This window comes from Rhinatrema bivittatum, chromosome 1 (genome assembly GCF_901001135.1).
Source record: "Rhinatrema bivittatum chromosome 1, aRhiBiv1.1, whole genome shotgun sequence".
In the NCBI taxonomy this organism is placed as follows: domain Eukaryota; kingdom Metazoa; phylum Chordata; class Amphibia; order Gymnophiona; family Rhinatrematidae; genus Rhinatrema; species Rhinatrema bivittatum.
Window position 1 is genome coordinate 720,370,949 of NC_042615.1, and position 27,705 is coordinate 720,398,653.

At 48.2% G+C, this 27,705-nt stretch overlaps 1 protein-coding gene across 6 annotated transcripts in view; it reads right to left on the bottom strand.

The window, feature by feature from the left end:
* Positions 1-27,705, bottom strand: part of GPBP1 (GC-rich promoter binding protein 1) — a 453,143-nt gene that overhangs the window by 74,978 nt on the left and 350,460 nt on the right. For all 6 annotated transcript variants that reach the window (XM_029576801.1, XM_029576791.1, XM_029576781.1 and 3 more), the window contains one exon: positions 8,834-9,018. In XM_029576801.1, coding sequence (XP_029432661.1) covers positions 8,834-9,018 — 185 coding nt within the window. The remainder of the gene's footprint in view (positions 1-8,833; positions 9,019-27,705) is intronic.

Consider the following 27,705-nt stretch of genomic DNA (forward strand, 5'->3'; position numbering starts at 1 on the left):
AACGTATGTCAAAGCATAAAACAATAAACCCAAGAATAGGATCAAGCAAGTAACCAAAAAGCTCAACGGAGCAACCATAGATTAATGTAGAAGCATGGTATACCTATATGCTCTTGCATAAACTTGGCATAAAATAACCACCAAGGCTTCCGGTGTAAATGCTCAGTAATCTTGCACCAAGGAAAATATGAAAATCTGCAGACCTGCAAGAAAACAAGCTTCGAGAGGACAGAAGACAGACAGGGAAGGGCGTCTGGACTGATCCGTGGTACTACAGGAACGAAAATTAACAGGTAAGAACTAATTTTCCTTTCCTGTACGTACCCGGATCAGTCCAGACAGTGGGATGTACCAAAGCTTCCCTAAACTGGGTGGGACCGAGACAGTCCCGCTCGAAGCACTTGCCGCCCAAAGGAACCGAACACCGGAGCGTGTACATCCAGACGGTAGTGCCGAGCAAAAGTGTGCAGAGACGTCCAAGTGGCGGCCCTGCAAATCTCCTGAGGGGAGACAGATTGACTCTCCGCCCACGAAGTAGCCTGAGAACGCAGAGAATGGGCCTTCAGACCCTCAGGAAGCGGACGACCTTGACAAAGATACGCCGAGGAAATGGCTTCCTTCAACCACCGCGCAATCGTGGTCTTAGAAGCCTGCTTACCTCGGTTGGGACCACTCCAAAGGACGAAGAGATGGTCCGATACCCGGAAGTCATTGGTGACCTGGAGATAGCGAAGCAAGACTCGTTTCACATCTAGCCGACGAAGGTCGCCACCCGCTGTACCCACAATCTCCTCTGGAGAGAATGCTGGGAGTTCGACCGAGTGGTTGACATGAAAAGCTGAGACAACCTTAGGCAAGAAGGAAGGAACCGTCCTGAGAGAAACCCCGGAATCGGAGAAACGCAAGAAGGGCTCCCGACAGGACAGCGCCTGAAGCTCGGAAATACGGCGAGCAGAGGAAATAGAGACCAGAAAGACAGTCTTTAGAGTAAGATCCTTGAGCGTAGCGTGGCGAAGAGACTCGAAGGGAGCTGCACAGAGAGCATGAAGGACCAGGTTGAGACTCCACGACGGACACGTGGCCTGAGAGGGGGGAGGAGGTGTCTAACGCCCCTCAGGAAACGAATCACGTCAGGGTGAGCTGCTAAGGCATGACCGTCCACCCGACCCAGGAGAGAGCTGAGCGCCGAGACTTGAACGCGTAGAGAACTGAAGGAGAGGCCCTTAGAGAGACCCTTCTGAAGAAAAGAAAGAATCAAAGGAATCGAGGCGGAGCGCGCAGGGACACCCGCCTCCGTACACGCGGACTCAAAAACTTTCCAGATGCGCACATAAGCCAGAGAAGTCGACTGCTTCCGGGCTCGCAGCAGGGTGGAGATGACCTCCTCCCTATAAACTTTGTGCCTCAGGCGACGCCGTTCAAAAGCCAGGCCGCAAGACAGAAGCGATCGGCCTGGTCGAAAAATACAGGCCCCTGCCGGAGACGAGGGAGATGACCGAGGCACAGGGGCCCGTCCACCGCTAGATTGATGAGATCCGCGAACCATGGCCTTCGCGGCCACTCGGGAGCGACAAGAATCACCGGTCCCCGGTGGAGCTCGATTCTCCTGAGAACTTTCCCCACCAGTGGCCACGGGGTAAACATGTACAGAAGGACGTCCGCTGGCCAAGGTAGAGCCAGAGCATCCACGCCCTCTGCGCCGTGCCTCCCTCCAGCGGCTGAAGAACCGACTGGCCTTGGCATTGCGCAGAGTCACCATGAGGTCGAGGTGAGGAGGACCCCACCTGTCCACTATCAGAGCCATGGCCGCGTCCGAGAGCCCCCACTCTCCCGGATCGAGCAACTGCCGGCTGAGGAAGTCTGCTTGAACATTGTCTTTTCCAGCGATGTGAGAAGCCGCAAGGCACTATAGGTGACGCTCCGCCCAAGCGAGGAGACGGCTGGCTTCTAAGGCTACCAGGGGACTGCGAGTGCCCCCTTGGCGACTGATGTAGGCGACTGTGGTGGAGTTGTCGGACAGGACTCGTACCACCTTGCCACGGATCAGGGGAAGGAACTCCTGAAGGGCCAGGCGGACCGCCAAAGTTTCCAGTCGATTGATGTGCCAGCGCGACTGAGTCTGGGACTATGTCCCCTGGGTGGACTGAGAAAGGCAGACCGCACCCCAGCCCAACAGGCTGGTGTCCGTGGTTACTATCGTCCACTGTGGAGCTTGAAGAGGCATCCCTTGCAGGAGATGAGGAAGAGACAGCCACCACTGTAATTCGTCGGTAGTAGACTCCAAGAACGGAAGGACTACGTGGAACTGCTCTGACACTGGTTGCCAACGAGACAGCAAAGCTTTCTGTAACGGACGCATATGAGCAAAGGCCCAGGGGACCACATCGATAGTAGAAGCCATGGAGCCCAGGACTTGGAGATAATCCCAGGCCGTCGGGGAAGATAGCGCAATCAGATTCTGGACCTGATCGATCAGCTTGAGGGCTCGCGCCCGAGGTAAGAATACCTTGCCTACTCGGGTGTCGAAGTGTGCTCCAAGAAATTCCAACTCCTGGGAGGGCTGAAGCTTGCTCTTGGAAAAGTTCACTATCCACCCGAGAGAGGCAAGGAGCTCCAAGACGCGATCCACCGCCCACCGGCAAGAGGTCTCCGACTTGGCCCTGATGAGCCAATCGTCCAGATAGGGATGGACGAGAATCCCCTCCTGGCGCAAGGCCGCTGCCACTACTACCATGACCTTCGTGAAGGTGCGAGGAGCGGTCGCGAGGCCGAAGGGGAGAACTCGAAACTGGAAGTCCTGGTTGAGAATGTGGAATCTGAGATACTTCTAGTAATCGAGATGGATGGGAATATGAAAATATGCTTCTGCGAGATCGAGGGAAGCAAGGAACTCTCCGAGACGGACCGCCGCAATGACCGCCCGTAGGGTTTCCATGCGGAAGTGGGGGATCTTGAGGGCCCAATTGACCCTCTTGAGGTCCAGGATTGGGCGGAAGGACCCTTCCTTTTTTGGCACGGTAAAGTAAATAGAATACTGGCCGGTGCCAATTTCCCCTTTTGGGACTGGGACCACCGCCCCCAGATCCAGAAGCTTGGAGAGGGTCTGGACCACCGCATCCCTCTTGGCCCGGCCGCAAGGGGAGAACAGAAAGAGATCTGGAAGTTCCCTGACGAGGTCAAAAGCGTACCCGTCTCTGATAATGTCGAGGACCCACTGATCAGACGTGATTTTGACCCATTCCTCGAAAAACAGGGAGAGGCGTCCGCCGAGGTAAGGGACCGAGGAATGGGTCAGCTGAACTTCATTGCGTGGCAGGTTTAGCGGTGGTACGCACGGGCTGGCCCTCGCGAAAAGGCCGCCTGCCACGAAAGGACTGCGACCAGGACTGCGCACGAGAAGACCCCCTCGCAGCACCGCCCCACCCGCGAGAAGCGGAGCGACGCTGACCCCTGAAGCGAAAGCGAGAGGCCGCGAAGGACTGAGAAGACTTAAGGCGGCCCTCTGGAAGCTTATGGACCTTGTTGTCAGCCAAGGAGTCCATAAGCTTGTCGAGATCCTCGCCAAAGAGCATCTTACCTTTGAAGGGAAGCGTACCCAGCCGGGTCTTCGAGGACTGATCAGCCGATCAGTGGCGTAGCCAAAGGAGCCTCCGGGCAGCCACTGCCGAAACCATCGCCTTCGCAAGGACCAAATCGTAGAGGTCGTCTGACACGTAAGCGATTACCGCCTCCAGACGTTCGGCTTGTTCTGCCTCACCTGGCGGAAGCTCCCGGGCACAGAGTAACTGTTGGACCCACTGGAGGCTCGCCCGCATCATAAGACTGCTACAGCAAGACGCCCGAACCCTGAGGGCTAGGACGTCAAAGATGCGCTTCAGGTGAGCCTCCAGCTTACGATCTTGTGAATCCTTCAAGTCCGTGGAACCTTCCACCGGAATCGTGGTGTGCTTGGCCACTGCAGAAACATAAGAATCCACCGATGGATATCGCAACAGCTCCAAGCCCTCTTCCGGGAGGGGATAGAGCTTATCCATCGCACGCCCTCAGGAGCCTCCCATTCCCGCAGGATAAGGAGCTTAAGCATGGGGTGGAAGGGAAAGGCCGAGGCCGGAGCCCGGAGCCCTCCCAAAACCGGGTTCATATCCTTAGGGAGTGAGGCCATGAGATTATCCACGGAGGGACTTTCCAGACCCAGCTCCTCCAAAACAAAAGGGAGGAGGGGCTCTAACTCCTTACGAAAAAGACGCAGGGCTCTGGGGTCATCCCCCTCTAGGGGGGGGGCATCCGCTGAATCCGAGGCAGCAGCGGGGTCCAAGGACCCGGGAGACACCGGGGGGGGGGGGCACCCCCGGGACCACCCGCACTGGTCCCTGAGGCTCCATGGTCGGTCCAGTGGTCAACGGCGCTGAACGAGGGATTTTTTGCGGGGGGGGGGCAAGGGGGGGGCTTTCATCCAGCTCATGCAGTCTAGCTAGAAAAGATTTGTGCATGAAGAGGACGAAATCCACGGAAAAAGGGACCCTGGATTTGCCGGGGGGGGGGGGGGGGAGAGGGAAGGTCAGGACCCCCCCTCCTGGGGACCCGCGGGGGTCAAATTAGGCGTTAAATCAAAAAAATCCGGCCCCCCAGCCCCAGGGATCACTGAAATCGGCCCTGATGAAAAATCCAAGATGGCGGCTGTTCCCGGGCTCTGCCGGCCCGGGAAAGGCCTAGCCATGCCGGGAGGAGTGGAGCCCCGGGCTAAATTTGCTTGTCCTGGCGAGGAGGGACCTTCCCCACCCGGCAGGCAAGCAGTGCAGAAGCCCTGACGCGAAAAACGCGAAGAGGACAGCCCACAAGAAAGACAGGCTGTCAGCCGGGACATAGCTAAACCTCGGCTGAAGAAAAAAAGTTGAAAAAAAGCTTGATTGACAACCTGCACAGCAGGAGGGAAACCTGCTGCCTTCTGCTTCTCTGACTGCCGGTTCTAGCCCTACTCTGGCCAGAAAAGAATAAAAAAGCTGGTCAACTGCTGCAAATAAGTTAGAGGTAGGTGAGTACCTGCAACTTATTGAAAGTTTAACACCTTTTAACTCTTTTTTTTTTTTACTGAGCGCAGTAGCGGGTTCAAAACGCTCTCGGCAGCCAGAGGGGGAACGAGGCCCAGAAAGCGTCGGTCCCCACACCTGGAAGCGTCCACGGACTCAGGACTATGCAGGGAACCCCCTCCTGCAAAAGGGGACAAGCCCCCCTGAGCCGGGCAAGAGCTGGGAGACTGACGTCTCCCACACAAAAAACAGAAAAGCACTAAAGGCGGCAGAAATTTCCTTCAGAGATTTTTTTTTTTTTTTAAACAAGAACCAAAAGTAGTACTTGCTTGAGCCTAAAGAGAAAGAAGAGGCTGACTAGCCTACAGCAGAGAGCCGAAGGGGAGATGCTGCACCTGCTGGAGACAGACGAATACTGAAGGGTTAGAGCAGTGGTTCTCAACCCTGTCCTGGGGACCCCACCAGCCAGTCGGGTTTTCAAGATATCCACAATGAATATGCATGAGAGAACATTTGCATGCACTGCCTCCATAACATGCACATTTTCTCTCATGCATATTCAATTGTGGGTATCCTGAAAACCCGACTGGCTGGTGGGGTCCCCAGGACAGGGTTGAGAACCACTGGGTTAGAGGATAGGCTCTGTCCTGATATAGGGCATCCTGCAAGTTTTAGTCTGTCTCCACCTGCTGGAAAGGAGGCTCAACCCACTGTCTGGACTGATCCGGGTACCTACAGGAAATCATGATTTGGGCCCACACATTTATAGTACATCCCATGGGCATTGAAACATAGAAACATAGAAATGACGGCAGAAGACCGAATGGCCCATCCAGTCTGCCCAGCAAGCTTCACACATTTTTTTCTCTCATACTTATCTGTTTCTCTTAGCTCTTTGTTCTATTCCCCTTCCACCCCCACCATTAATGTAGAGAGCAGTGATGGAGCTGCATCCAAGTGAAATATCTAGCTTGATTAGTTAGGGGTAGTAGGGGTAGTAACCGCCGCGATAAGCAAGCTACACCCATGCTTATTTGTTTTACCTAGACTATGTTGTACAGCCCTTGTTGGTTGTTTTTTCTTCTCCCCTGCCGTTGAAGCAGGGAGCTATGCTGGATATGCGTGAAGTATCAGTTTTTTTCTCCCCTGTCGTTGAAGCAGAGAGCCATGCTGGATATGCATTGAAAGTGAAGTGAAGTATCAGGCACATTTGGTTTGGGGTAGTAACCGCCGTAACAAGCCAGCTACTCCTCGCTTTGTGATTGCGAATCCTTTTTTTCTTCACCCCTGTCGTTGAAGCTATGCAGGATATGCGTGAAGCATCAGTTTTGTTTTTTTTGTTTTTTCCCCTGCTGTTGAAGCAGAGAGCTATGCTGGAAATGCGTGATGTATCAGTCATTCTCCCATGCCGTTGAAGCAGAGAGCCATGCTGGATATGCATGGAAAGTGAAGTATCAGGCACATTTGGTTTGGGGTAGTAACCGCCGTAACAAGCCAGCTACTCCCCGCTTTGTGAGTGCGAACCCTTTTTCTTCTCCCTTGCCGTTGAAGCAGAGAGCTCTGCTGGATGTGTGAAGTATCAGTTATTCTTCTCCCCTGTCGTTGAAGCAGAGAGCTATGCTGTATATGCATTGAAAGTGAAGTATCAGGCATATTTGGTTTGGGGTAGTAACCGCCGTAACAAGCCAGCTACTCCCCTCTTTGTGAGTGCAAATCCTTTATTCCATTTCCTCTTGCTGTTGAAGCTTAGAGCGATGTTGGAGTCACAGTAAGCATGTGTATGTTTATTGAATAAGGGTATTGTGTCCAGGCAGTAGCCATCATTCTGGCGAGTCACCCACTCTTCATTGGCGGCCTCTTGACTTTATGGATCCACAGTGTTTATCCCACGCCCCTTTGAAGTCTTTCACAGTTCTGGTCTTCACCACTTCCTCCGGAAGGGCATTCCAGGCATCCACCACCCTCTCCGTGAAGAAATACTTCCTGACATTGGTTCTGAATCTTCCTCCCTGGAGCCTCAAATCGTGACCCCTGGTTCTGCTGATTTTTTTCCTACGGAAAAGGTTTGTCGTTGTCTTTTGATCATTAACACCTTTCAAGTATCTGAAAGTCTGTATCATATCACCTCTGCTCCTCCTTTCCTCCAGGGTGTACATATTTAGATTCTTCAATCTCTCCTCGTACGTCATCCGATGAAGATCCTCCACCTTCCTGGTCGCCCTTCTCTGTACCGCTTCCATCTTGTCTTTGTCTTTTTGTAGATACGGTCTCCAGAACTGAACACAGTACTCCAGGTGAGGCCTCACCAAGGACCTGTACAAGGGAATAATCACTTCCCTTTTCTTACTCGATATTCCTCTCTCTATGCAGCCCAGCATTCTTCTGGCTTTTGCTATCGCCTTGTCGCATTGTTTTGCTGTCTTCACATCATTAGACACTATCACCCCAAGGTCCCTCTCCTGCTCCGTGCACATCAGCCTTTCCCCCCCCCATCGAATACAGTTCATTCGGATTTCCACTCCCCATATGCATGACTTTGCACTTCTTGGCATTGAATCTCAGCTGCCATATGTTCGACCACTCTTCCAGTTTCCTTAGATCCCGTCTCATTCTCTCCACTCCTTCCGGCGTGTCCACTCTGTTGCAGATCTTAGTGTCGTCCGCAAAAAGACAAACCTTACCTTCTATCCCGTCCGCAATGTCGCTCACAAAGATATTGAACAGGACCGGTCCCAACACCGATCCTTGCGGTACACCACTTAAAACCGCTCACTCTTCAGGGAAGGTTCCATTTACCATCACACATTGTCTTCTGTCTGTCAACCAATTTGCAATCCAGGTCACCACCTCGGCACTCACTCCCAAGCTTCTCGTTTTATTCACCAGTCTCCTGTGCGGAACCGTATCAAAAGCTTTGCTGAAATCCAAGTATATGATATTGAGCGCTCTTCCTCGATCCAATTCCTTGGTTACCCAGTCAAAAAAGTCAATCAGATTAGTCTGACAGGATCTTCCCCTGGTGAATCCATGCTGCCTCTGGTCCATCAATTCTCCAGACTGTAGATAGTTCACTATTCTCTCTTTCAGCAGTGACTCCATTACTTTTCCCACCACCGAAGTGAGGCTAACCGGTCTGTAGTTGCCTGCCTCCTCCCTGTTCCCACTCTTGTGAAGCGGGACCACCACCGCTCTTCTCCAATCACTCGGCACCACTCCCGTTTCTAGGGATATATTGAACAGGTCACACAGCGGACCTGTGTGACCTGGACAGACCAGACAACTGGACACTGACAAATGCAAACCTTGAAGCTGCTAATGGCAGGCTTCTGTCTTCTACTTTTCCTTCTTCATCCTTGAAAACATTTTCTACTGACACCCCCCACCCTCCCAAAAAGCACTAAAAAAGGGGGCAAGACAGTGGAAAAAAATCAAGACTGCAATGAGGAAGAAATTGAGAGAAAATTTTCAAAAATAAGAAAGTGGGTACATGTCTGTGTAGTAGCTGACAAGAAGACTAGGGAGCTCACGAGGCAGTGCATGCATTGGGACTAGTATACATGTTCAGTGGGTTTTTTTGCTTGTGCTGTGAGAGATGGATCCATTTGGTGCCATCAGATGATGTCATTCACGAGTCTTGACTAATTCAGCCTTGCTTATTGATGGAGAATACGCTTGATACAGATCCATGTGTATGACTATTGGAACTTCTTGGTCAGACAACATTTTCTCACTTGGATTCTAATAGTTATAGCATTTTTTTCATTTCTGTTTTGAAGGGTATGGAAGCATAAATTTAGAATACAAACCTATGCTCTGCTTCAAGGGAGCTGGAGAGGACATCTGCTTGAGGGACGGTAGAAGATCTGATAATTTGTTTAGAAATCAAAGCATTTCCATTCTCTTGAGAAACTTCATTTTCATCAAAGTTTCGATTTATATCTCTTTCATGGCATGTGATGTTGCTATCATGTAAATCAAATTTTTCATCATCCTACAATGAAGCATACATGAAAAATACAAATTTCAGACCAAAAGAAAAGAAAGGCACTATCGGTAAATGGAAAAAAATGTTTTCATTCTAACCCAATAAGCAACAGATACTTTCAAAGACTGAAGGAACCCCAATATAAATACATTTTAAATTTCAAGTGATCGAATTGCAATATATTACAAAGCAGTTCTGGACTCACTTCTATAGTCTTACCTCAGTATCATCACTCAATTTACTTTTCCTATGCTTGCTAATTTTTCAGTAGCATGTAGGGTATCTGGACAGAAATTTGTTACATACAACCTTGAAATGAAGATAATGCAACATTTTAAGATACTTTAGAATTATTAAATGTATACTGTACATGCTTGAAAATATAACTGCATCTTGCACTACCAAACTATAATTTCACAATCACTTTGGCTTAAATATAAGTTTAAGAAAGAATATGAACTGCAAAGCACTACCCATTGCTTGTACAACGTGAACTTAACTAGTCATATCAAAGATATACCACACTCCTCTTAGTAAAACATCACTACAGTTTGATAAGGTACTGGTTTTTGTGTAAACAAAAGGTCAAAGTGAAAGTGTTCTAAGGTAATCAAACAAGTCTTCGGAAAATGATTTTTTTTTAGGTATTTTCTGAATACTGAAATCTGTCCATAATTTTTTTTTAATTTTATGTATGTAGTTTATTTTTAAATACATTAAGAGCATTAATTACAAGTTATTCATTTTTTTATTTCACAATGTTTATAGCATTATAGCTGCAGGTATATGTGACCTCAGCAACATGACTGACATTCACATTTAATATAATTTAAATGCACAATCCTCATCCTTCAAAGAAAAACTTGCAAACATCTGGTAACTGTGGAATAATCAGTAATTAAATATATCAGAATTTCCCAAAAGCAGATGTATGACAGGTAGCAACATAAGATTAACTAGGAAATCAACAAAATTAAGATAAAGGCATTAGTCCAGCAGCAAGAGGGGAGCCTTCCAGTCTTTTGCATCAAGTGTCATGATTTATTATCCGCTGGTGAGAGGTTGTATGTGTGCACCCGGCGCAAAGAGCTCTTGGCTCTTAGAGAAAGAGTCCAATGTCTGGAGGCTAGAGTGGCAGACCTGGAAGACCTTCAGAGACATAGTAGCTAAGTTCCAACTCCAGTCTGCTATTCCTGGTGCTGCCTTGGAGAAGGAAGGCCTCTTTGTCAGAGAGCATCACCTTGGTGTAGCAGAAAGTGATCCTGTAGTAAGGACATGCTCTCCAGCTGATGCATTGTCCTCTTGCACCGAGGACGAGTCTACCAGGGCTACTGCCCAGGAGGGAAGGATTAGGAAGGCAGTCTTAGTTGGTGATTCGATTATTAGAAATCTAGATAGCTGGGTGGCTAGAGGACATGAGGACTGCCTGGTAACTTGCCTGCCTGGTGCGAAGGTGGCAGACCTCATACGTCACCTAGATAGGGATTTTAGACAGTGCTGGGGAGGAGCCGGCTGTACATGTGGGCACCAACATAGGAAAATGTGGGAAGAAGGTTCTAGAAGCCAGATAGAGAACCTGATTCACTAAGGGTTTTACCCATAGACACAAAATGAGAGAAAAGCCTTAATGAATCTGGACCTTAGGATTTTAGGTAGAAAGCTGAAATCCAGAACCTCCAGGATAGCATTCTCTGAAATGCTCCCTGTTCCATTTGCAGGTCCCTCAGAGGCAGTAGAGCACCAGAGTCTCAATGTGTGGATGAGACAATGGTGCAAGGAAGTTTTGAAAGGAACTCAGCAACCTTTTGGGGAAGGGGGAGACTTTTCCAAAAGAACGAGCACCACCTTGACCAGAGCGGAACCAGGCTGCTGGTGTTAACTTTTAAAACTGTATACATCGGTTAGAAGCTTGGTTGTTAAGACAGTTTTAACTTTGTAGACCTGACTGCCTATATTGGGGTTCTTTTGAAACTCTCTAGTCCTGGTTTCACGAAGATTTATTTGTTTCCATATTGTTGAAGATCTTTTGATCTTCTGTTTTGTCCCTCCTGATGCAGACAGTGCAAAACACGGCCATGTCGGGGGACTAAATGTTTTCATAATTAATTGCACTAATGCTTCCAAATGCAAGATTTGTCTGCCTAACTAGGCTGAGTGAATAAAAGCTTTTTTCCACTCTAGTACTGCTTTTTGTACCTATAGATGTCTCACCTGATGACACACCCTTCTTATTGGGTTAACTTAAAAAAAAAAAAAAAGATGGAGCAGATTTTAAACTAGAAAAAGGGGGAAAGCTGACAGTCGCTAGCAGTGCACGCTTCGGAGGAAAGTATCTTCAAAGGATATTAATCAAACAGGAGAGTTAGGGTATCCCAACAGAGAGGTTCCAATGAAAGCAAAAGTAATCCATGTGCCCATAAGTAAAGAATCACCTGAGCTAAAGGATGCTAAATTATCCCTATTAACTAAAAAGCAGTTTGTTAATATAAACAAAAAACACACTTTGAAATGTCTGTATGCCAATGCCAGAAGTCTAGGAAGTAAGATGGGAGAGTTAACAGTGTTTAGAAGTGAATGATGAGATAGACATAACTGGCATCTAAAACCCCTGATGGAAGGAGGATAACCATTGGGACAGTGCTACACCAGGGTACAAATTATATCGAAATGATAGGAGGGGATCAATTTGGTGGTGGTGCTTTATGTCCAGGAGGGAATAGAGTCTAATAGGATAAAGATCACAGAAGAGACTAAATGTAGAGATTACTTACCTGATAATCTCGTTTTCCTTAGTGTATGCAGATGGACTCAAAACAAGTGGGTATAGCGTGCTCGTGCTAGCAGTTGGAGACGGATCTGACGTCAGCACGGGTACATATACCCCCGCAGGAAGTGCAGCAACTCAGTAATCTTCCTTGCAAAAGCTTTATGGATATATGTGTGACTGACCGATCGATTAAATGAACATGATTACCCTGACCGATTGATAGTAGCTGGAGACCGCCAGTGTTCTCAACCGGAAGGCGTCGACACCCGGCAGGGTGGATGCCCTATATAAGAAAACATGGCTTACCGTGAGTCGGTGAATCCCTATGTATACCGGCAGCCGGGCGGGATGCTGAGCCCATCTGCATACAGTAAGGAAAACGAGATTATCAGGTAAGTAATCTCTACATTTCCTAGCGTGTAGCAGATGGACTCAAAACAAGTGGGATGTACAAAAGCTACTCCCGGACTGGGCGGGAGGCTGCCCGAGGTCCGCTTAGGATTGCCCTCGCAAATGCTGTGTCCTCCCTGGCCTGGACGTCCAGACGATAGAATCTGGAGAAGGTATGGATGGAGGACCACGTTGCCGCTTTACATATCTCCGCCGGCAACAGCATCCTAGTTTCTGCCCAGGAGGCTGCCTGCACTCTGGTAGAGTGAGCCTTGACCCGTAGAGGTGGTGGCTTTCCCGCTTCTACGTAGGCCGCCATGATAACTTCTTTGATCCAGCGGGCGATGGCTGCCCATGAGGCCGCTTCCCCTTGCTTCTTTCCGCTGTGAAGGACGAACAGGTGGTCTGTCTTTCGTACTGCTTCCGACATTTCCAGGTATCTGGACAGCAGCCTGCCGATGTCGAGATGGCGCAGTATTCGACCTTCTTCCGACTTCTTCAAACCTTCCGTGGTTGGCAAGGATATGGTTTGGTTAAGGTGGAAGTGTGAGACTACTTTGGGTAAGAAGGAAGGAACTGTGCGAAGATGGATAGCCCCTGGGGTGATTCTGAGAAACGGATCGCGGCAGGACAGCGCTTGTAGCTCGGAGATGCGGCGTGCTGAGCATACGGCCAGCAAGAACACCATCTTCAAGGTTAACAAACGGAGGGACAGGCCTCGGAGGGGTCTGAAGGCGGGTCCCGCTAGGAATTCTAAAACTAAGTTGAGGTTCCACAGGGGCACTGGCCACTTCGGTGGCGGGCGAATGTGTTTGACTCCTTTCAGGAAACGTGAAACGTCTGGGTGTGTGGCAATGCTATTGCCGGCACTCCTGGGGCCGTAGCAGGATAGCGCTGCCACCTGGACCTTGATTGAACTGAGGGACAGACCCTTCTAAGTCCATCTTGCAGGAAATCCAAAATGATGGGGATTTTAGCGGCATGCGGATTGGTGCTGCGAGTTTCGCACCAGGCTTCAAATACTCTCCAGATCCTTATATAAGTTAGTGATGTGGAGAATTTGCGTGCTCGGAGGAGTGTATCCATTACCGGCCCCGAGTATCCCCTTTTCTCCAGTCGAGCCCTTTCAATGTCCAGACCATAAGAGATAATTGAGCTGGATTCTCGTGGAGAATGGGACCTTGTCTCAGCAGGTCCCTGTGTGGAGGCAGGGGTAGTGGATTCCCCGCCAGCAGTCTTCTCATGTCTGCGTACCAGGATCTTCTTGGCCAGTCCGGGGCCACTAGAAGAACTAGGCCTCTGTGCCGCTGAATCTTGTGTATAATGGCGCCCAGCAGGGGCCATGGAGGAAAAGCATATAGCAGGATCCCCTGAGGCCATGGCTGTACTAGAGCATCGATCCCGTGGGAGAGAGGATCTCGTCTGCAACTGAAGTATCTGGGTACTTGAGCGTTGGACCTGTCTGCTAGTAGGTCCATGCCCGAAGTCCCCCACTGATCCACAATCATCTGGAAAGCTGTGGGCGACAACTGCCATTCCCCCGGGTTTAGGCTTTCTCTGCTGAGGAAGTCTGCCTTGGTGTTGTCCTTCCCGGCGATGTGGACGGCGGAGATGTCCTGAAGATTCGCCTCCACCCAGGCCATCAGGGGGGCTATTTCTAAGGATACCTGTCGGCTTCTGGTTCCGCCCTGTCGGTTGATGTATGCCACCGTGGTGGCATTGTCCAACATCACTCTGACTGCTCTGTTTCGAAGTCTGTGGGCAAATCGCAGGCATGCTAACCTGACCGCCCGTGCCTCTAGTCGGTTGATGTACCACCCCGACTCTTCTCTGTTCCACCGCCCCTGGGTGGTCAGCACTTCGCAGTGTGCTCCCCAGCCGCTCAGGCTGGCATCTGTAGTGAGCAGGGTCCAGGTTGGGGAGGACATCTTGGACCCCCAGCTCATATGGCCGGGCTGCAGCCACCACCGAAATTGATTCCGTACTCTGGCCGGTAGAAGTAGATGCACAGTGTAGTTCTGTAATCTTGGGCGCCACCGAGATAGGAGGGCGCGCTGTAACGGTCTCATATGGGCCCGTGTCCATGGTATCACTTCCAGAGTGGAGGCCATTAGGCCGAGGACCTGTAGGTAATCCCAAGCTGTGGGCCGAACGATGCTTAGCAGATTCTGCAAGCGATCCCGGAGTTTCGATTTCCTCTTGGAGATCAGGCTGATCTTGTCTTCCTGGGTGTCGAATAGGACACCTAGGTATTCCAGCGACTGCGAAGGCTGTAGGGAACTCTTGTGTATGTTGACTACCCATCCTAGGCTTTCCAGAAGAGATATAACTCTGTTGGTTGCCCGGTGGCTCTCCTCCGGTGACTTTGCCCTGATCAGCCAATCGTCTAGGTAGGGATGGACGAGAATGCCTTCCTTCCTGAGTGACGCCGCCACCACTATTTTTACCTTGGTAAAGGTCCGTGGCGCGGTGGCTAACCCGAAGGGTAGAGCCCGGAACTGAAAGTGCTGATCCAGGACTTTGAAGCGTAAGTAACGCTGGTGATCCCGATGAATTGGGATATGCAAATAGGCCTCAGAGATCCAGGGATGTGAGAAACTCCCCTGGCTGTATTGCACTTCGGACAGACCGCAGCGTTTCCATGCGAAATCCTGGGACCCGTAAGTGCCGGTTGACTGACTTGAGGTCCAGGACGGGTCTGAAGGTGCCCCCCTTGGGGACAATGAAATAAATGGAGTAATGCCCAGAATTTATGTCCCATGCAGGCACTGGGATTATGGCTTTTAGGGACAGGAGTCTCTCCAAGGTAGCTGCCAGCGCCGCCTTCTTGAGGGGCAGACAAGGCGATTCCACAAACTTGTCCGGAGGGAGATGAAGGAAGTCCAGGTAATACCCTTCCCGGACAATGGCGAAGACCCACTGGTCCGAAGTAATCTCGACCCATCTGCGGTAGAATAGGGTTAGCCTGCCCCCTATGGCTTCTTCCCCCAGATGGGTCGGCTGATTCTCATTGTGGGGTGCGGCCGGGACCCGACCCCGAGCCGGTTCCCCTCTTGTTGTGCCTGGTCCGAAAGGACTGGTTCCTGGTCTGAGAACGAGGTGCTTGGTAGCGAGCCCTGTAAGGATTGAAGCGTTGAGAGCTTCTACCTCTGGATGGTCTAGGAAAAGGGCGCTGGATCCTCCTTGACCTGTCTTCGGGTAGATGGGGTAATGGAGATGCGCCCCATTTATTAGCCAGTTTCTCGAGGTCGCTCCCGAACAGGAGGGATCCCTTAAAGTGCATTCTTGTAAGACGAGTCTTGGAGGAGGAGTCGGCCAACCAATTTCGCAGCCAGAGGTGTCTTCTGGCTGCCACTGAGGATGACACTCCTTTGGCTGCCGTACGAACTTCTCACTCGGGGGCTAAGTCCCTGCCGCGATCCGGCCACCGGACCGAGGCGCTTACCTCCGAGGGATCACGGAAATCACCTCGGGAAACTCAACTGGGGGAGGGACCCGAGGGTATCCCGCAGGAGTGCAAGGCTCGTCTTCAGGTAGGATTTCTGCAAAGAATTTAGTCGTTATAATTTGGAAAAACGCTCAGCGAGCGTAAGGGAGCTCCAAACTGCTTTGGAGACAGAAATTACTGAGTTGCTGCACTTCTGCGGGGGTATATGTACCCGTGCTGTCAGATCCGTCTCCAACTGCTAGCACGAGCATGCTATACCCACTTGTTTTGAGTCCATCTGCTACACGCTAGGAAATACACAGTAGAATCTTTATGGGTAAGAAATCCCATGTGTGATCAGTAAGAGTATAGTGATAGTATTTTACCATCCATATGGTCAAAATGATGAGACAGATGATGAAATGCTAAGAGGAATCAGGGCAGTTAACCAATTAGGCAGTGCAGTTATAATGGGAAATTTCAATGACTGGGTAAATTTAACATCAAGACATACTGGAGAGGTAAAGTTCCTCGATGGAATAAATGACTGCTTCAAGGAACAATTGGTTCAGGAACAAATTTGAAGGGGGAAAATATATAAATCTGCAGCTGTAACATTAAACTTGCAAAAAAGGAAACTTTGATAAAATGAGGAAATTAGAAAAAACTAAAAGCAGAAGCTTATAAGATTAAGAATGTACAACAGACATGGACATTGTTTAAAAACTTCTTCTTAGAAGAGTAGTCCAGATGTATTCCACGCATTAAGAAATGTGAAAGGAAGGTCAAATGATTACTGGCATAGTTAAAAGGTGAGATGAAACACGCTATTTTAGCCAAAAAAAGGTCCTTCAAAAATTGGAAGAAGAATCCATCGGAAGAAAACAAGAAAAAATATATGCATTGTCAAGTTAAATGTAAGACAGGCTAAGAGAGAATTTGAAATGAAGTTGGCCATAGAGGCAAAAACTCTAATAAAAACTTTTAAAAATATATCCGAAGCAGGAAACCTCCAAGGGAGTTTGTTGTCCATTAGATGATTAAGGGGTTAAAGGGGCTCTTAGGGAAGATAAGGCCATCGCGAAAAGACAATTCTTTGCTTCCGTGTTTACTAAAGGGGATGTTGGGGAGATACCGGTTCCAGAGACTGTTTTCAAGGGTGATTTTTTTTTTTTTTGGATGAACTGAACCAAATCACAGTGAACCTGGAAGATGTAGACGACCAGATTGACAAACTAAGAGTAGCATATCACCTGGACCAGATGGTATACATCCCAGGGTTCTGAAAGAACTCAAAAATGAAATTTCACATCTATTAGTAAAAATCTGTATCCTATCATTAAAATCGTCCATTGTACTTGAAGTCTGGAGGGTGGCCAATGTAATCTCGATATTTCGAAAGGACACCTGGGTGATCTGTAGAAACAGGAAAAAACAGGACTTCAGTGCCGGGAAAAAAACAGTGGAAACTATTCTAAAGAACAAAATCATAGAACATATAGTAAGACATGGTTTAATGGAACATAGCCAGCACGAATTTACCCAAGAGAAGTCTTCTCACAAATCTGCTAGATTTTTTTTTTTTTTGAGGGATTTAATAAACATGTGGATAAAAGTGAACCAGTAAATATAGTGATTTTGGATTTTCAGAAGGCATTTAACAAAGTTACTCATGAGAGGCTTCTAATAAAACTAATAAGTCATGGCACAGGAGGCAATGTCCTTCCGTGGATTGCAAAAGACAGGAAACAGTAGAACAGTAGAATTAAATGGTCAGCTTCCTCAGTGGAAAGCCTCAGGGATCTGTACTTGGATCGGTGCTTTTCAATATATTTATAAATGGTCTGGAAAGGGAAACGATGAATGAAGTAATCAAATTTGCAGATGACAAAATTATTCAGAGTAGTTGAATCACATGTGGATTGTGATAAATTTCAGGAGGACCTTGTGAAACTGGAAGACTGGGTATCCAAATGGTAAATGAAATTTAATGTGGATGAGTTCAAGGTGATGCATATAGAGAAAAATAACCCATGCTGTTGTTACATGATGTTAGGTTCCATATTAAGAGTTACCACCTAGGAAAAAGATCTAGGCATCAGTGTATAATACAGGGTGTTTCAAAAAGATGGACCTAATTTTTAAATATACTGCTTTGAAATTGGGTCCATCATTTTGAAACACCCTCTACATTGAAATCAACGACTCAGTATGCCAAGACGGTCAATAAAGCAAACAATGTTAGGAATTATTAGCAAGGGAATGCTGAATAAAACAGAGAATGTCATAATGCCTCTGTATCGCTCCATGGTGAGACCTCACCAAGAGTACTATGTGCGATTCTGGTGGAAGCATCTCAGAAAAGATATAGCTGCACTGGAGAAGGTACAGAGAAGGATAACCAAAATGATAAAGGGACTGGAATGGCTCCCCTATGAGGAAAGGCTAAAGAGGTAAGGGCTGTTCAGCCTGGAGAAGAAATGACTAAGGGGGGATATGATAGAGGTCTATAAAATCATGAGAGCACTAGAACGGGTTAAATGTGAATCAGTTATTTAACTCTTTCAGATAGCTGGACTAGGGGGCACTCCATGAAGTTAGCAAATAGCACATCTAAAACAATTGGAGAAAATTCTCTCACTCAACACACAATTAAGCTCTGGAATTTGTTGCCAGAGGATGTGGTTAGGGCAGTTAGTGTAGCTGGGTTTAAAAAAAGATCTAGATAAATTCCTGGAGTAGAAGTCCATAATCTACTAATCAATCAAGTTGATTTAGGTAATAGCCACTGCTATTTCTGGCATTAGTAGTATGGGATCTATTTAATGTTTGGTTACTTGTAAACTGTATTGCCACTGCTGGAAACAGGATGCTGGGCTTGATGGGCTCTTGAGCTGACCCAGTATAGCAGCTTCTTATGGTCACAAAATTAGATTCTAGGGAAGAACATGTCAACAAACTTACTGTTTTCACATGCAAATGCTTCTAACTCCTAGAACAGTTGGTACAATATTCAGTTCTGGATAAATTAATATGGTTTTGTCCCCTGTTCTTTTTATACAGTGGATATATGCAAGATTAAATCCCTTCTATTTCTATGGGTTCATATTTAAGCATGAAATTGACTCCAAAAACTTATTCACATACAATTAATTCAGAATTAGTTACTCATATAATAACTGAGCATAAAACTAACTGACTGGGATAACTTATTTTAGGATTAATGTGGAACTCAATTGCCTTGTAGGGTGCATGAAGCATCCATAAGCTAAGAACAAATGCACATTCACTAATGGTTTAGAAATGAGTGCAAAAACCGCACTGCATGAAGTTAGCAAGTAGCACATTTAAGACTAATTGGAGAAAATTCTTTTTCACTCAACACAATAAAGCTCTGGAATTTGTTGCCATATGATGTGGTTAGTACACTTAAGTGTAGCTGGGTTAAGAAAAGGTTTGGATAAGTTCTTGGAGGAGAAGTCCATTAACTGCCATTAGTCAAGTTTACTTAGGGAATAGCCACTGCTATTAATTGCATTAGTAGTATGGGATCTTCTTAGTGCTTGGGTAATTGCCAGGTTCTTGTGGCCTGGTTTGGCCTCTGTTAGAAAAAGGATGCTGGGCTTGATGGACCCTTGGTCTGACCCAGCATGGCAATTGTTCTTAAGAACATACATGCAATAATTTGAAACACGCAATGCAGCAAACACGGAAGATGAAGAAAAACAAACTCCATAAGAACTCATTTTTGGGCTAGCCCCCGATTCAGGCCATGGTGCTGTGAAAAGTGATGCAAGGGATCCAGGTTTGGATCCCTTAGTTAAGGTCACATAGGCCTGCGTACATAATGAAGGGACAGAAAGGTAGCAAATAATCAGTAGCATTTCCTACCAGCCAATGAGCAGCATGGAGGGTTGCTTCTGAGAAGATACCTCTCCCATCTCTTGGATCGGTACAAATCTGCAAATCACCTCCTGGCATGCTACCAGGAGAGACCAGGTAAGAGGATTTAGGATAAAAATGACACAAAGATGGCCATAAAGACAAAAAAAATCCTTATATTTTTATTAAAATATAAAAATTGTTTAAGAATTTAATTTACATCACCATAAAGATGGATATTTCATAATCCTGGTCTTTGAAATTTCATGTCCTCCATATACACCATCCGTTTGTGTGTTTTGAAAGACAGTTTTTAATGTGTTTTTCAAATGGCTAGAGCAGAGCTTCCCAAACTGTGGGTCAGGACCCCAAATAGGGTCACAAAACCTCCAGCTGGGGTCTCAAATGCCTCAAAGGGCAGTCCTCTCCATACATCACCAGCAGCAGTAGTAGTAGTGGAAATCAGCATGGGATCTTTGAGCTAGCATGCTCTCTCAGGTCCTGCAATGGTCCCGCCCTTGCTTGAGTTTCCACGTTAACAGGAAGCCATGTGTGAGGAGGGATTGGGGGCCACTGCAGGGCCTGTGAGCTTTTACTGTCTCACAGATCCCGTGCTGACTTTCATTACTAATGCTGCTGCAGTATGCAGATCAACATCAGGCATTGGACTAGCCATTGGGGAAGAGTGGGCAGATTGTGCACAGGTCTGTGCAGTTTGTCACTTCTCTATCCTCTCCCATCACTGAACTTACCTAACAGAAAAATGTTGCTCCTGTCATCAGCCTGCCCTCTCATCCCACTAGCTGTCATCCACTTATCGCCTGAGGCCCAAAGCAAAATGTTGCTGCTGATCCTAGTCAAGGGGATGTTTGGATGGAGGGATCAGATACAGGAAGGGTTTGAGGATTGGATCAGTGGGAGAGGGATTGGCTGTGGAAGGTGAGAGGGGGGATGCAAGAGAGGAGCTAGAGGTGAAAGTATCAACTGGGGGGGTATGTGAGAAAAGAGAGGAAGGGGATGACAGATCAATTGGGGTTACAAAAATGGCTTGGAGGTGAGAAAGGTTCAGTGGGGAGAATGTAAAAAGCTGGAGTGGGTGAGCAAGAGGCTAGGCTGGGAAGGGGAGAGGAATTGGGGCGATGTAAGAGGGGTTCAGCTGGAGTGCAGGAACGATGAGTGGAGGGATTGTTGGAGACAAATTACACCCTTGCTAATTCGGTTTTGTTGTCCTCTAGGATCATGTGAATTTTCAAGTGCTAAAATCGGGTCACATTGGCTAAATATTTGGGAAGCCCTAGGCTAGAGCATAGTTCAGTACAGGCACTCATGACATTGCAGCAATGATATACTAATCAGGGGTTTTTACAATGTATCCTGTTATAACAAATACAATAACTTGTCATTGTGTCATGACCATGTTCATATATAATTGCACTGACTTCTATTGAATAAGACTACCACAGAATCTTTGTAGGTTGTGATACCCTTTACTAAACAAAAAAAAAAAATAGAAAGATGTAGCACAAGAGCTTTTGAGACCATATAGGTCCTTGCTTCAGTTGTTACTGGATGACGACCTAAAATACATAATACCAAAACACAGCTATTTAAAATTTAATTCTCTATTGAATTAAGAATGACTGGCCCAGTGGTAAAGCAGAGTTGCTTACCTGTAACAGGTGTTCTTCCCAGGACAGCAGGATGTAGTCCTCACATGTGGGTGACATCACTGAACGGAGCCCTATCACAGAACACTTTCTGTCAAAGTTTCTAGAAACTGACTGGCACACTGAGCATGCCCAGCATGCCATAAACCCTGTAGCCACAGGGGTCTCCCCCTTTAGTCTCGTTTGTAGCAATAGGTGCGAGCGAAAAAATAAATCACTCGCACCCAACTCCGCAGGGTGGCGGGTGGGTTTCGTGAGGACTACATCTTGCTGTCCTGAGAGAACACCTGTTACAGGGAAGCAACTCTGCTTTCTCCCAGGACAAGCAGGATGGTAGTCTTCACATGTGGGTGAATAGCAAGCTACAGGCTGACTCATATTTATGTGGACCAACAGTGTACAACTTGTGCAACAGGCACAACTGGTGTACTGTTGGGAAAATGAGGCAGCCTGAAAATCACAGCAGATGGATGTGAAAGGAGTTGGGATTATACTGGGAATAAGTTTTTCAAGACGGATTGACCAAAGGCAGATTCTTGACAACCTTCCTTGTCCAGGCAGTAATGTGCTGCAAATGTGTGAAGAGAGCTCCATGTTGCAGCTTTGCAGATCTCAGCAATTGGCACTGAACGGTAGTGTGCTACTGTCGTCATGGCTCTTACAGAGTGCTTCACTCGCCCGTGGAGAGGAAGGCCTGCGGTCTCATAGCAGAATTTGATACAGTCTGCTAGCCAGTTGGAGAGAGTTTGTCTGTCTACTGCAACTCCTGGTTGTTTTTATCGAAAGAAACAGAATTGGGTGGATTTCCTATGGCCTGCAGTGCGGTCCAAGTAAAATGCAAGTGCACGTATACAGTCCAAGGTATTAAAACTCTCTCGCCCTGGTAAGAGTGAGGGCTTGGGAAAAAGGTGGGCAAGACTATAGACTGATTTAGGTGAAACTCAGTTACCACCTTAGGAAGGAATTTATGGTGAGTACGGAGTACCACTCGGTCATGGAAGAACCTGGTATAGGGTGAGTATGTGACAAGTGCTTGAAACTCACTAACCCTTCGAGCAGGTGTAATGGTTACTAGGAAAAGAACTTTCCATGTAAGGAACTTAACATCACAGGAGTGTAAAGGCTCAAACAGGGAATGCATGAGCCTTGTAAGTACTACATTCAGGTTCCATTCGGTAACTGGCGGCCATAGAGGTGGCTTAAGTTGGAATAGACCCCTCATAAACCGACTAACAAGGGGTTGCACTGTTATTGGGGCATCCCCTACTCCCTTGTGGTATGCTGAGATGGCACTGAGGTGTACCCCTACCAAGGAAGTCTGGAGACCAGAGTCTGAAAGATGCCAGAGGTAGTCTAACAGAGAAGGAGTGTGGCAGGAAAAGGGGTCAACGTCTTTCTGCGTGCACCACGTGGTAAATCTTTTCCACTTACAAAGGCTTTCGTGAAGCTTCAAGCTCTTGAGAGACCCTAGTTGAAAGGTTGAGCGGATGAAGGATCAAGCTTTCAACATCCAGGCTTTTAGGGATAGGGTGTGAAGATTCGAATGGTGTAACATGCCGTGGTTCTGAGAGTGGGCGCTGTGCCCAGGCGAATTGCTCCTCGGATGGAGATGTCGAGAAGCATGGGAAACCATACTTGTCAAGGCCAATATGGGGCTATGAGTATCATTGTTCCCCTGTCTTGTTGTAGTTTCACGAGAATTTTGGTTATCAGCGGTATCGGGGGATACACGTATAGGAGGCCTGTGTTCCAGGGGCGAGCGAAGGTGTCCATGGCTAACCTGTTTTGTTTCTTGTGCAAGGAACAGAATCTGTCCACTTTGTGATTCAGGTTGGATGCAAAGAGGTCGATCGTTGGTTGACCCCAACGCTGGAAGAGTCTGCTCGTTACCACAGGATCCAGAGACCACTCGTGAGGATGAACTGTCGACTGAAGCGATCTGCTACTACGTTTTGTATGCCTGCCAGATAAGTGGCCCGGAGATGCATGGAGTGTGCAAGGGCCCAGGCTCAGATCTGCGCAGCTTCTTGGCAGAGGAGATAAGAGCCTGTGCCTCCCTGTTTAAGTACCACATTGCAACTGTGTTGTCTATTTGTATGAGATCAGTCTTGTGTGAAAGGCCGTCTTTGAATGCAAATAGAGCATAGCGTATGGCTCAAAGCTCTAAGAAGTTGATTTGAAACTGTGCTTCGAGTCATGTCTAAATTCCTTGAGTATGAAGGTTGTTCACATGAGCTCCCCGACCCAATTTGGATGAGTCTGTGGTTAAGGTTACTTGAAGTGGTTGCTAGAAGGTTAGACCTGTCAGCAAATTGGTTTCATTGGTCTACCAGAGAAGTGATAGACGCAGCTGGTGGGTTACATGGATCTGGGATGAAAGAGGTTTAATGGCTTGGAGCCACTGACATTTCAAAGTCCATTGAGTTATCCACATGGCCAGCCTGGCCATAGGGGTGACGAGGACCATGGAAGCCATGTGGCCTAGCAACGTGAGGAATTGATGGGCTGAGGCTGTTTTCCTTTTGCGCAGAGATGTAGCTAGTCTGGAGAGTATGTCTGCTCGGTCGTTTGGCAGGAAGGCCTTTTCGACCGTGGTGTCCAAATCTGCTCCGATGAAAGTCAGGAGGCGAGGTGGAATAAGGTGAGATTTTTTGGTAATTGATGAGAAACCCCAACGAGTGTAGCAGATTGATGGTGACCTTGAGAGCATCAAGAGCTCCTTGCTTGGATTGACTCTTGATTAGCCAGTCGTCCAGGTAAGGAAACACGTGCATGCTGTGTTTGCATAGATGGGCCGCAGCCTCTTCTAGGCACTTTCTAAATACACAGGGTGCTGAGGCAAGTCTGAAAGGCAGAACCCGATACTGAAAATGTTGATGTCCCACTACAAAGCGCAGGTATTTGAGGTGATTGTGGGGATATGGGAATGTGTGCATAAGCATCTTGAAGATCCAGAGAAAAGAGCCAATCTCCTTTTTGCAGAAGGTGAAGCATGGTGCCTAGGGACACCATCCTGAATTTTTCTTTTTGTAGAAATTTGTTGAGATTGCAGAGGTCTGGGATAGGGCGGAGGCCGCCTGATTTCTTTGGAATGAGAAAATAGCGGGAGTAGAACTCTCTGCCGTGCTGTGTCCGGGGAACGCGTTCCACAGCCCTGGCGCTCAGAAGGGTGGACAGTTCTGACTCTAGAAGGGTTGGTGATCTTTTTGCATCCACAGTGGATTGGGTGGTGAATCTGGGGGCAGCATGAGGAAGTTTAGATGGTATCCTTGGGTTATGATGGAGATAACCCATTGGTCTGTGGTAATGCCGAGCCAGTTTGTTATGAAGTGTGAATCCGACCTCCTACTGGCAAGTCTGGATTTGGATTTGTGGAGTTGTTGCTGTTCTCTGGATAGATTTCAAAATCCAGAAGCTTGGCCTGTTTATGGGGCTGGCTGAGGCCTGGATGGCTTGGGCTGTCGTGGATGTTCTCTCTGAGGTGGTTTGGTTGATCTCACGCAGGATGTAGGTGGGTAGTACCTGTGTGAGCGATACAATGGTCTTCTGGGGACCCTTCTCGTGGTCCTTTTTGCAGAGGAGGGGAGCCTCTGTAGTAACAGTGGACAGTTGACTCAGGGTCTCGTGGTGGTCTTTCAGTTGAGCCACTGCATCCTGTATCTTGTCACTGAATAAATTTTCTCCGGTACACAGCAGATCAGCAGGCTTGTCTTGGACTTCAGCTCGCAAGTCAGATGCCTTAAGTCAGGCCCACCTTCTGGCACTTATTCCAGTCACTGATAAGCGAGAAGCAATCTCAAAGGAATCGTAAGCAGCCCTTACTTTATGCTTTCCAGCTTCAAGACCCTTTTGTAGTATGGCGTTGAGGTTATCTTGTTGTTGGGGAAGAGAGTCTGCTATTCCTGAACTTGCTTCCAGAGATTCCTCTGATATTGCATCATGTATTGTTGGTATGCAGCTATACGTGACAATAGCATAGAGCCCTGAAAGATTTTCCAACCCAAAATATCTAGAAATGTTTGGTCTTTCCCAGGGGGAGATGAAGAATGAGGGCACAATTGCCTGGCCTTTTTCTGTGCAGATTCAACTACCACTGATTGGTGTGGTAGTTGTGGCTTTTGGAATTCTGGAGTATGCTGGACCAGATACGTTGCATCTGTCTTCCTATTTTTACTGGAGGGACAGTGCAAGGGTGTGTTGCGCCCCGTCGCAGATGACTGCGCCCTCTATTGCTCACCTTTTATTTACCTGACTCAGTTCATTTTGGAAAGATGGCTGCTTCCGCTTCTCCTCACCGTACCCTCTGGTGTCCCCAGTCCGGCAAGGGCGATTGCGTTTGCCATCTTTCTCCAGGAGTCATCTAGGGCATACGCGCGCAGCCCCGTCCTTTACGTGCGTCATGGCGGGAACCTCGGGGGCATTCCCACCGCATGACGTCACTAGCTTTGGTATTTAATCTCTGCTCACGATTCCTTTTACGAGTTAGCAAGGAATCCTCCATGCTGATCTCTCCACATTACCAGATGCTCCCGCTCTGTGTACTCTCGTTCCAGGACGACTTAGGTACCCGCTCCATGGGGGCTTTGCCTCGCTCCTCCTTACCCTCCGGGGTTACCTCCTACCAAGTAGGATGCCTAAGGTACCCGCTCCTAGGGGGCCTTGCCATGCTCCTACCTACCCATTACCAGGACTCCTACGGTATCCGCTCTTCGGGGACCTCCACTTCTCGGGGGTTCCCTTCTACTACAACTACCAGCATCAGAGTGAGTACTGCCACTCCAGTTCTGCCTTTGCATTGTTTCATCTCTCTCTCTACAGATCCTTGGCCTACCCTGCACCGCGGACCACTATCGGACCCATCTCCCTCTTGGGACATGGTGAGACTGTGGAACTGCCTTTTCCACCCTGCAACCTACAGACTGAACATTGCCATCTTGTTCCTCCTCTCCTGGCTGGAGTCATCACCCATTCCTCGGGTTATCATCTACGTTGCAGTACAAGAAAGCTAATTCTCTGTGTTCATCTCTGCCTTGAGCTAGCCTATCGCTGCAAGTTCCCACAGGGCCCTGCCCTGTGGGAGGTGCCATCTTTTACAGCGACCAAGAGCCCACGTTTCAAGGTCCAAAATACAACAGAGGACTCCCATAAACGATGTTGGAGATCCAAGAGAACCTCGTGGACGGGAATAGCCATAATTTCTTTGGGAGCATCAATAAATTGGAGAACCTCCAATGTTTTATGACGCGTGTCTTCCTCTGTGATCAGGTCAAAAGGGATTGTCTCTGACATTTCTTTTACAAAATTAGCAAAGGACAGGTCGTCTGGGGAGACCATCTCCTTTCTTCCGGAGGAGATGGTTCTGATAGTATATCCTCCGAAGAAGTGTCGGTATCAACCTCCTCCCATGGGTCATATGGGGCCTCTGGCTGAGATCTCGAGGGAGGGAAAAAAGCTGGTACTTCAGGATGTGCTGGGAGTGATGAATCCCTCAATGGCCTCGATGGAGGATGCGGTGGCACAGATGAAGATTTTGGCAGCATCGATGGCATCGAGGGGAATCGTGGGTGTCTCGCTCCTGAGAGCCCTGATGGACCAGGAACCGGTTCCGGCATCGGTGGAAGTGGTGCTGGGAAGGGACTGGAGTTCGTGCCTTCGTCTTCTGAGTATCCCGGAAGGGGTATCAGGAGTTTCAGAGACTCAATAAGTTGTTTTGGCATCGGCAGCCGAGGCTGGGTTGGAAGTGCACCGATGAGTGTGTCCAGACGGTCGAGGAGTGGTGTAAATATCGATGGCTCTGGTGTTTGTGCCAGTATGGGGGCCGGCATCGATGGCAGCTGTAGGTTCCGGAGGGCATCAAGGACCACCTGTCGGACAAGTATGTCCAGCTCCTCCCTGGAAGCTGGTATCTGTAACACAACTACAGGGGGAGGCAGGCTAGGCATAACTGGCACCTCCACAGGAGTTTGTGGGGGCTCAGTACTCGGCACCGGTATTGGTGTGGATCGCCTCAGTATCTCAGGTAATGAGGAGGTTGGAGGCTCCTCTACCCATGTCCTCTTTGCAATCAGCTCGATAGCCATCGAGGCTGATGCAGTATCGGTGCCGGCACTGGGGGTGGAATTGCGTCAGTGCCGGTGACTGTTTCCCTCAGTCCGGTCCTTCCCCGGCACTGAGGAAGATGATGCAGATGCCTTAGGTGTTGTCAGTGATGGATGGTCACCGCTGCCTTATGCTCCTGGCGAGGTTTGTTGATGGATTTTTTCGATGTTCCTGCCGGTGACGATTCGGTGGATGTTGATGGAGTTATCTTGATTTTAAAATGGGACTCAATCTTATTTAGGTGGGCCTACCTACCCTTCGGGGTCATTTGAACAGAACTTGGGCATTGACGAATGTCGTGATGAGCCGAGGCAAGGCACACAGACATCATGCGGGTCGGTAATTGACATGGTACGGGGACACTCCGGGCATTTTCTAAACCCTGTTGCAATGATGGAATAAAGGGGCCGCAAAAACAATTGATGGCCTGCGAACACAGAGGAAGGGGAAGCAGGAACCGA